The 11278-nt window shown below is 32.2% G+C and overlaps 2 protein-coding genes across 2 annotated transcripts in view; both read right to left on the bottom strand.

The window, feature by feature from the left end:
* Nucleotides 1–685: 685 nt before the first annotated feature.
* Nucleotides 686–11278, bottom strand: part of LOC126699433 (cytochrome P450 89A2-like) — a 32733-nt gene continuing 22140 nt past the window's right edge. The window contains exon 2 of the mRNA XM_050397264.1: nucleotides 686–720. The gene's annotated coding sequence lies outside the window, so the exon portion shown is untranslated. The remainder of the gene's footprint in view (nucleotides 721–11278) is intronic.
* LOC126699435 (cytochrome P450 89A2-like) lies at nucleotides 731–2272 on the bottom strand. The gene has a single exon (XM_050397265.1). It carries the CDS (start codon nucleotides 2270–2272, stop codon nucleotides 731–733), a length of 1542 nt encoding a protein of 513 aa, XP_050253222.1.

The following is an 11278-nucleotide window of genomic DNA, read 5'->3' as shown; positions in this document are numbered from 1 at the left end:
CACTGTTTACGGATCCCACAAACTCCACTTTTTATCAACTTTTTCATTAAAAATGGGTCCCACATTACTATTCACACATTTAAAAATTATTTTGCTACAGTGTTTTCAGTTTTCAGTTTTCAGTTTCAACAAAATAAGTTCTATCCAAATGTGAAAGAAAAGTAGCCCATTATTGAATAGAAAAATGTTAAAAAGGAATATCAATTTTGTCATAAAAAGTTTACAAATTTTGTAATAAAGTATGATTGGTATGCTTTTCTATTTAAAGCTAGACATAATAATTGTTTTGGTATACTTAATTGTTTTTACTTTTTAAGAAAGTATATTAATTGTTTTGATTTTCTAATTTTGCCACCTTGGTTCCACCAAAATTCCCTTATACAATTATTTTTTCAAAAATTTTACAATTACCAAAACAATATTTAGAACATTGCAACAGAGTAGCAAACTAATACATAGAATCCCATGGAACCATTTTAGTGAAAATTCATTAAATACAATACTAGAATTTACTCAAAAAGTAACACATACATATGTTCTATATCATATACATGCAGTGATTTTTTTATGGCCTATAGGTCCAACGCGCCAATAGGATCCCACGTACCAATAGAAACCATTTGATATGGTGTCTCGTTGGCATACACGTAATACACAGGACACTTTCTCATTATCTTACCTATTAATTTTTGTAGTCTTCAACTGCAACAGAAAATAGACCTTTAACCATTCAAAGAAATGGAGATAAGCAGGCCTTGAGCGGATTCTTCATCACCATAGTGAACTCCTGCTTCTCTGACAAATCAACCTCATCACCATCCACAGCCTTCCATTCAAAATTCGAAACCAAATTGGCCACAAAATACTCCAAATGCAGCATTGCCAAACTAGAACCAGGACAAATCCTCCTCCCCACACCAAATGGCATCATCTTTATCTCCCTGCTTCCTGTTATATCAAACACTTCTCCTCCACCATCACCACCACTCAAGAATCTCTCAGGCTTAAAAGCCATAGGATCCTCCCAAACCTTCGGGTCCCACCCCATCTCTGCTACCATGAAATTCAAAGTAGCATTCTTTGGTACCAAATAGCCATCCAAAACCACATCCTCAGTCACTGCATGTGACACCACAAAATGCCCAGGTGGGTGTCTCCTTAAACCCTCCAAAACTACTGCTTTCAAATAAGGCATCTTATTCAAATCCTCTTCTTTCACCTCCTTTCCTCTATCACCAACAACCCCTTTAATCTCCACAATAAGCCCCTCTTGGATTTGTGGGTATTTCACCAAATTCGCCATAATCCACTCCAATGCAGTCGATGTAGTATCCGTACCCGCGTCAAGAAACTCCGAACACAAACTAACCATTTCCTCCTCTTCAAGCTTCCTCTTTTCCTCTTGTAACTCCAATTCCAACAACGTATCAACATACGACAAAACAAACTCATCATCATCTTTGTCTTCTTTAACTTTGCTCTCTTTTCCTTGCTTCACTTTCCTCCTTGCTTTTATCAGAGGAATTAACACAGCATTTCGGTCTCTCCGAATTTCAAACAACTCTTCCCAACGCTTACGGAGTATTATCTTACTAATACTTGGCAAAAAATTGAGTATTCTAAACCTACCAAAACTCAATAGTAAGCGACGCTGAACGTCTTCAATTTTTTTAATCTGGGATTCACCTAGTTTATCTCCAAAACACATAAGAACCAACAGACAAAACATGGAGTATTGGAAATGGTCCTTAACAACAATTGGTTCACTGGATTTGGAATTAGAACCAAGGCGATTGAGTAGAATATCCAAAACCCACTTGCGTGGACGAGAGTAGGATTTAACGCGCGAAGGGTGGAGAATCTGCGAACTGAGATTGCGACGGAAGAGCCGCCACTTGGGGCCGTAAGAAGCAGAGTTTATATTGTGCTGGTTACTAGATATAAGGGCGTTTGTAGGGAGAGCAGGTGGGCGGTCAGCGAATACGGCACCGTTTTGGACAAGAGCTTTGTGCGCGAGAGAGCGGTTGGCAATGAAGATTGCTGGGCGGAAGCCAATGTAAATGGTGATGATGGGTCCGTACTTGGCATGGAGTCTGCGGATTATGTGTTCGAGTTCAGAGAAGGGTTTGCGGAGCATCAGAAAGTTGCTGAGTATTGGGATGTTAAAGGGTCCAGGAGGAAGCTTATTTCTTTTCTGGATGAGAAGGTTAAAGAGGGTTTTAAGAATGGCTGAGACGCAGAGAGAGATAAGGATGATGAAGCAGGTTTCCATTTTCTTTTCCTTATGGGTGGGAAAATAAAGTCAGAGAAATTTGATTTCCAGTTTGACTGGTTTGTGGGTAAGTTTAAAAGGAATGGATACAACATGTGGAAGAGGTCAAAAAAGGAAAATGCTAAAAGGAGTATTAAATTTGTTATAGAAAGTTTACAATTTTTTTTTTTTTAGGAGAATCTGAAAGTTTACAAATTTGATGATAAATGTGATTGGTGTGATAAATTTCTTAGCTATTTTGGTTTCCTATTTAAAGACGGAAACGTTAATTAAAAAGTTGAAACAGTTTTTTTTTAATAATTATTATAAAATTGAGAAAGTTTTTTATATATTAATTTATAATACTACAGTAAATAAATGTAAAAGTTAATTAAAATAGTACTAAGTGGTTCATGAATAGTGTTAAAAAGTGCAGTGAAGCCATAAATAGTAGCAAAAATAAGTTGAATAATGAAATAATTTTAATTTTTCATTCTTATCCAAACGCACACTTTATCTAATAAATTAAATTTATAGTGTTCTTAACGTTATTTTTAGTGAAAAACTAGGATACAATACTGCATAATTTAAATAAATCACAATATCAAAATATTTCAAAATTGATTCAAATGTATAACAAACAAAAAGTAACTCTAGAATCACAAAATATTTTCACAATTGGCAATGTGACAAGTTGTTAATCATAGATGATAAAGTGATAGAGGTGATCCCATATGAGAATTAGTAAAAATGTTGTAACTATAGCATTACTCTTATTTATAAGTGAAGCTTTAGCATTACTCTTTTATATATATATATATATATATATATGTAGGGGCACGATTTTGGAGCTCAGGCCCAAAAGGCAGGTGATTCTGGCCCAAAAGTCCCTCAACAATGAATTTGTAGAGAGTAGGTTACAGAACTAGTTCTTGACAGAGGAAACGCAGTTACGACCATGCCATGCAACTAGTTGAACGTAAGGATATCCCTGCGAACTTTTGGAGTAATGGTCCCTGGGGCTGTTTCTGATACTTCTATCTCTTTTCTCGTTTTCTATCTTTCTCTTCCTTCTCTATCTTTTTCTTCCTTCAGCTTCCGATCCCCCCTTCCAGGGGGATCTTCTTCTCTTATATAGCATCCTTCCTAAGATTATGACCCTACACTTGTCAACCATCGGACCTTCCACTCGAGTGCCTGTCCCATAGGCCATCCTTTTTCTTTTCTGTGAGTTGCACTGGCCAAGATGATTCTGCCTTTCTGTCCCTTCCACATTAATGCGGCTGGAAAAGTAGTTCCTTGGCATTTAATGCGGCAGTTGTGGCTGTCCCCCTTTCCTGGACGCCGTGCACCATTCCTTCGTATTGAGTGACCTTTCGCCAGGTGGGAGGTGCGAATTTGACACTCACTTGGCGAGTCCGAAGAGGTACTCCTCCTCGGACGCCCCTAAACAGGCCCGGCCCGTCATAGTTAGGATGGGATATCCTGCGCCCCTTGCCTTTTCTTCTTATCGTGGTTGGGCTTGGTACATGAACCACGGCCCAACATTCGCTGACAGATTTTATCCTCCACAATATATATATATATATATATATATAATCCTATTTCATTCATTTCTTAAGTTCCAAAAGTTATTTAGGAAAGGAATGATAATTTAAAATAAGAAAAAAAAATTAAATCTTAATTCAATAGATAAAAAGTAAACAAAAAAAGTTTCTTGTATGTGTTTAAGTTCTTTATATAGTAAATTATTATTTTTCATTAAAATGTGTAAAAGTAATAAAATTAGGACTAATTATATAACAAACTTCATTATTTTATATTCTTTTAACGTAAATATCTAAAATTTTACTCTCCAAAATGGTTTATCTATGGATTAAATTGTTCTTTCTTATGAAGGATTAAAATTGTTTGAGTAATATTTTTATAAGTTTTTTTAAATAAAAAAAATATATGACTTGTATAATAAACCAAGCAAATAAACACAATTTTTTATCTTTCAATGGGTTTTTTAATATTAAAATATTACTAAACTTTTTTAATAATGACATTTTATTGTTTAGATTATTCTTCTTTTTTTTTTTTTTTTACAATACTAAATATTTTTAACAAACACACATGCGGGAAGAAAGGTAGGGATGACAATTTTGCCCCGCCCTGCCCCACCCCATCCTGCATGGGTTTTCCTCGCCCTGCAAAGGTGGCAGGGCGAGGATGGGGCAATATTTTGTCCCCGCACCCCGGGGCGAGGCGAGGATGGGTTTAGTATTTTTATCCCCGCCTCACTCTGCACAAATAAGGACTATAATTGTAAATTTAGTAAACCATAAATCACTAATATTTAAAGTGAAACACAAGAGTACAAAACATAAGATAAAATATTTTTTTATTCTAAAACCCTATTGCTATTGCCACCCTCTGACCCATCCCTCTTCTCTATGGTCTATACATGTTTTTCAAGTTTCAAGCCAAACTCCACTCCAAGTCCAAGATGTTGCTTTTTAGGTTCATCTCATTCACTATCTTCCTTTTGTTTTAGTGTTTCTTAAATCAATTTTTTTCAATTTAAATTTTGGTTCTTTTTTTCTATCTAAAAATGGTATTTTTGTTTATAGCTATTGAAGAAGCACAATTGGAAGGAAAAAAGGCTGGTCATGTAGTGCTTCCAGTAGGCAGTAGGTTTGTTTCTTATCATACTCCAATTGTTTCAATTTTTTTTGCACACTGTTTCATGCTTCCAGTAGGCAGTAGGTTCGGGCACACTTGGATTTCATTATGTATTAGGCAATTTGAAGCTAGATGTGATTCATTATATGTTCGGCCCCACACTTGCTATTAGGCAGTTTTGAATTATGTTGTTATGTATTAGACTATTTAAATACTTGATTTATTTAAATGCTTGGATTTTAAAACATTTTGTTTTGTTGTGTTGTGATTTATATTATTGTAGCAAAAATTTTATTTATATATATAAAATTGTATTAGGGGTGGGGCAAGGCGGGGTGGGTCCCCGCGGGGCCCCAAGGGGTGGGGATGGGGCAAGGTAGTTTGCCCCGCACCCCGGGGCGAGGCAGGGATGGGGAAAGGCAACAACCATGCAGGGCAGGGACGAAGATCTCATCATTCGGCCCCACCCCACCCCACCCCATTGCCATCCCTAGAGAAAGGAGAAGATCTTAAAGACACTAACAGTAATGTATATTCAAAAGCGTCTTGTTTAAATTAGTTTTAAGTATTATAACTAGTCAGTAACTTGTGCAATGCATATAAAAATTTAATATTATATGAATTTTTCTATCTATTATTTGTTTCTAAATATGAAATTTAATAATTATGATAGTTATTAATAGACTTTTATTATAACCACATTTGTAGATGGATACATTTTAGCATTAGGCACCTATTTTATATTCTAGCATGCATTAGACATTTAATATGTAAATAAATAATGAGCATTTATATCAAATTCCAATTTTTTGTCTAAATATGAAATATGATGATCATGATAGTTATTAATCAAAATTTATTATAATTATAATTATATATTGAACTATACATTTTAGCATTAAGCATTTATTATAAGTGTATTTGTATTTTGCATTATATATTCTATAATATTTTTTGAAAATTATGTCCAACCATTCAAAGAAAATATGATATGCTAAAATTGAAATGAACATTTGTGTTTTATTTGAATACTATTTGACTTTTGAAAAATACATAGTTAAGATAAGAATCAATCATTTTTCTAAAGAAAAATAGATTATAGCCAATCTTATTCTACTTTATAGTAAATAATAAATATTATTTAGAAAAAGGAAATATTTATTTTTATTTTGATATAAAACATAAAATCTATATTTTGAATCTTTGGCATATTATATTCACATATGTATTATATGTTATATTCTGATATGATATACTATATAATAAGAATGTTGAGGGTTCAAATATTAAATAAATTTAAATTCAAGTAAAGAAAATATATTAAAATACTGACTTATAAATAGTAAGTTATCAAAAACTTATATGACATAATATTATAAAATTAATTAAAAGTTAAATATAAAAATATATAAAAATAAATAAAAAATAAATAAAAAACTAACTGGTGGCATTGTAAATTACATCTATTTTTTCAAATTTTTATTATTTTAGAATAAGTCTCTACAAGAAACATGTCATTTTATTTATTTTATTCTTAATTTAAATTTAGAAACTAATAAAGAGAAAAAAATTTATATTAGAATTATTATTTTTATTAAGTTAATTCGATTGTCTATACTTTTTATACTTTCTTATTATTATAAAGCATGAAAACGTGCTTAAGACTATTTATATTTTTTGGATATTGTTTAGCAAATATTATGAGTTATTATATATTTATTTTTATAAAATTTAAGAATTACTAATTAAATTATTTATAATTTCGTCGTTAGGACCACAGATTGACGCACTTGTTTTTTGTTTATAAAATTAAATTGTTACGTGTCAAATTAAGAAAAATAAAAATAGGTAAGATAGAGCCTTTTATATTATATTATATTATATTATATTATATTTTATATATATATATATATTGTAAGGACCCGATTTGCTCCACAGTCCAAATGGATGGACAATGGCCCAATGAGCCCAAAACAATGAATTTGTTAGAAAGTGAGCTTGAAATTAAACTTTCAATAAGTTAGGTAGATAATGATCACAATAGAGTAGTTATTATTGGAAAGAATGAAACAAACAGTTTTGAACAAGAAAAGTTCTCCTCGATCAAGTCTGAGGTAAGTCTGTTCTTATATCTCTTTTAGACTTATACAAAAATTACAGGTCTTGGTTACACAATAATTTTTCTCTAGCTTTTCTAATCATCCCCTTTGTAATGGGATTCTTCCCTTTTATACTTCCTCTTTTTCTTTCATCTCAGCCCTTCACTTGTAGATCAGATTACTAGTCTTCTTGATACTTATCCCATTAGCACCTTCCTGAAGTCTTTGGGGGTAGCTGTAAGGTTGAAAATTATTGTTCAGGTATCACTTCCACATTAATGTAGTTAGAGGGTTAAATGCATAGCATTCAATGTAATGATTACAGTTTTCTTCTCAAATATTTTCCAACTCTCTTTTATCTCATCCCTCTTTGATATTTATCCTTCCAAGCACGATTACCTACTGCTTTACTTTTGATGGATGGTCGGACTTTAGGCCTCCACTCTGTTTAGTCGATGAGGTATTTCTCCTTGGATAACATATCCTGCTCATTTTGACCAAACCTCTTCCACAGCCCATTAATTTGTATACCTTCGCTAGTACTTATTTGTCCTCAAATTATTTGAAGTCCTTGGGCGCGGCCCACGTATGAGATGTTAACAGTTACCTTTTAACTTTTAATCTCATTATTGGTTCGCTATTGCATGGAATTGCACCAGATTATATGTATATATATATTCTCCATCTAACACACACAAACATGTGTGTCCAAGGCGGGTTCATGTTGGATAAGGACACATATGAGATTTTAGCACGTCTAGCTATACTTCTTACTTTAGCTAAGAAGTTATCAATCTGATTAAACTATTAGAGTATTTCATACTGATGACTAAGCCGGTATGTACCTTGTTTGATTTCACTCAAAATTCCAAACTTTTTCGATCGCTTCTAGTCATCTCCACCAATAAAGGAGATGATCTTGTAATTATTTATGCCCTATTGGCCTTTGCATATCTTTTAGTAACAACAACAACAAAAACCCAAAAATGCTTGTCCTAATCGTTGCGGCATTTGGCAAGATGGCAGTGATGCCTTTATTCTTTTCTCAAAAGAAAATAAAGTATACAAGAATTTAAAACATTATTATCCTTGATGATGAACTTCTGGAATGTATAGACCACAAGCATATATAGATTTATAAGTTATATATCAAAGCTATGTTATACTTTTTTATGGGAATGCCACCAAAGTTGTATCATACTTTTTTGGTAGTTTTAGTCAAAATGGTGCTGGAATCACACATGGCGATGCAGGATTTTCCTGTAACATATTGATTTGGTGAAGTAAAGGCAACCAAAGAGCAGCAACAGGAACAAATGCCAATGGAGTAAGCCTGAACAGGGACAGATCTAAATTCTAAATGAATTTTTTGTTGCGATAATAGATAGAGTAATTTTTAGATACTTTTGAACCAGGGAGAATGGTGCTTCCCCTCTCACATTCATAGTGAGGTCTATTCATTAAATTCATGATAGGGTTCAGGGACAGCACTGCCTTAGGGCTGAGGGGGGCCATCCCCCCCCCCCCCCCCCCCCCCAGCCTTTGGAAAAAAATCTTATACTATATATATTTACACAAAAAAATTACTTTAAGCTCTAACATTTATATACTTGGCCCCCCTCCACCAAAAAATTGACAAGATGACCCATAAATCTCAAAAATAGATAACAAGAAAAATTTCTTTTTAAAAAACACATACCCAAATAATAAGAAAAATCTTTAGACAAATCATAAATATGGTCTAAGCAAAAACAATAACAACAAATCAATAACAAATCCTAGCAAAACAAATCACAAAAACCCAATAACTTTTACCTAATTTCTCCCTCTCATTTGAGAGCTCTATGCCTCTTTCAAATGACTCCACCTCATAGACACAAAGACAGCTCTTATATTGTTGATCACTTCATCCACACGCTAGTTAATCACCAACAACTTGGATCAGTTGGTGTCTTTAACTCATCAGTGGAAAAAAATTATCTATTTTTTGAATGGTAGAATTTTTTTTTTTTTAATGTTTTATTAACTTTGGGACACACTTGGCATGCATGTGTGAGATTAGTTAACTTTGGGACACACTTGGGCATGCATTTGTGACTTAACTAAATTAATGTAATGATGGGAAAAACTTTATTATTTACTTAGTTAAAGACTCAAAGTTACCGTCCATTATCATGTGATTGTTTAATAGATCTCTTTTAATATTTTTTCTTTACTATTTTTTCAAACTTGCAATTTTTCAAAGGAAAAATTCTCAACCTTACCAAGACACAAATAATTGTCTTACCCTTTTTACACCGAATATTAATGCATGATATTATTAACCATTATTTTGGCTGTTTTATTAATATAATGCTTGACATAGATTTGAACTTTTAACTCTAGTTTTTTAATTTTTTTTAAGAATCTTTTAACTATACATATAGCATTATGAAGTTATTAGTTATAGAAGTATGTGAAAAGAGTAGATTTTTTTTTTTTTTTAATTTATAATGTCAATAGAATAAAGAATCGGACTAATCTTGGTTAGACCTTGAAAATATTAGGACATGCCAATTGACTTACAAAACTCTTGCTTATAAATGGTCATTTGTGATTTTTTTTTTTCAAAATAAAAAATACAGATAATTAAAAAATTAATGCTAATAATGCATTGTTGTCAACCTCTAGTATTGATATTTCATTTTTTTTAAATTTTTGAACAAATAACTTTGACCCCCCTAAGTTTGAATCCTGGTTCCGTCCCTGATAAACTGCTTTTAATATTTGGTAGAAAAATGGTGCTTTTATCACACATGAGCCTCCCACTCGGTCATAACTATTAATTCTGTGTCATTTGATTGTGAATAGCAAATTGTGACCAAATATTTTATGGCTAGCTAAACTCCCAAGTTTCTTGGCAAAAGACTTTTTCTTTGTTATTGACTTACTGCTACGTTAGGTTAAGACTTACAAGCGATATTGTTCATGGTACAGTACAATTCCGTTGACTTGCTTTTCTATGCTCGCTATTTACTTCTTGATCAACTTTCCTCTAATTGATATTTTCTTCTTTCTTGATCAAAGTAACATCCCCATCATTTTCATTAATAAAGAAATGAAATTACAATATTTGAATATTGAACTACGTGATTTTGATATTTGAACTAATTGATTTTGATTTTTATTAATGGTACGCTACAATGTTTGAATATTTCATTCACAACTTGGCCTGAGTTGCGAATGAATTATGAAATCCAGTCTATCAAAGACTCTTCAAATTCCAGCATTTGCTTCTCACGTGGCCTGTTTTGCGAGTTGGCACTCGCGAGCTGGTCGTGAAATCCTCATTTTCACAAAATCTTCATCAAACTCTCACACACAACCCTTTGAATCCCACAAAAATGCAGTGAAATGATTGAATATAATTACAATCAAATTTAACATGGAATTAAAGCCAAAAAAAACATAGTTGTAAATCACAATTTACAAAACTCTTGATTATAAATTGTCATTTGTGATTTTTTTTTTCAAAATAAAAAATTAAAAAATTAATGCTAATAATGCATTGTTGACAACCTCTAATATTGATATTTCAATTTTTTAAAATCTTTGAACAAAGAAATTCGACCCCCCCCTAAGTTTGAATCCTGGTTCCGTCCTTGATAGGGTCCACCACAAATATGAGAAGAAATGACATAATTTCTTCATACTACAAAAATACCTAAGAATTTTTTAAGTGCTAACTTGACAATTGCTTTAGTTGTTAGAGATTTGGAGAGGAAACTTGGTGTTTGTCATGGTGTTTAGGCATGTTTAAGCCATTTGATTAATTTTTCAGTGCTTTGACCAGTTGTATTTCTTCAAGTGATGCCACATTTTTTCCTTTTATTTGGTAAATTTTCGAACTTTAAAGGTTTTTGGTATACATCTTTATATTTTGAAATGCAATGAATTAATTTTTTATACACAAGAATATATATATATATATATATATGTATATTTATATTTATATTTATATTTATATATATCCCACAACAATACATTAGAATGCGCCAATATTATAATTAGTAAATGAATTGAAATGGTTATTGATAAGTCATATCGTTGCACGGTTGATTCGAATAATGACTACGTAAAGTCAACTAAAAGACACTAATGTCATGCTGACCATTGGTGCACGATGATTAAATCAAATATCTTACTTTTAGATAAGAATTTTAAGTGGATTCTAGTGAAGTTTCATTCACATTCCTCTCTCCTTATACATCATTTTCTTTTT

The sequence above is a fragment of the Quercus robur genome, chromosome 9 (assembly GCF_932294415.1).
Source record: "Quercus robur chromosome 9, dhQueRobu3.1, whole genome shotgun sequence".
Classification (NCBI taxonomy): Eukaryota; Viridiplantae; Streptophyta; class Magnoliopsida; order Fagales; family Fagaceae; genus Quercus; species Quercus robur.
Note: the sequence above shows the minus strand (reverse complement) of the source record. Positions and strands in the feature narration are given on the sequence as shown.

Excerpts from the sequence above, each read along its gene's own strand:
- LOC126699435 (XM_050397265.1), bottom strand. The coding sequence starts at position 2,272 with ATGGAAACCTGCTTCATCATCCTTATCTCTCTCTGCGTCTCAGCCATT.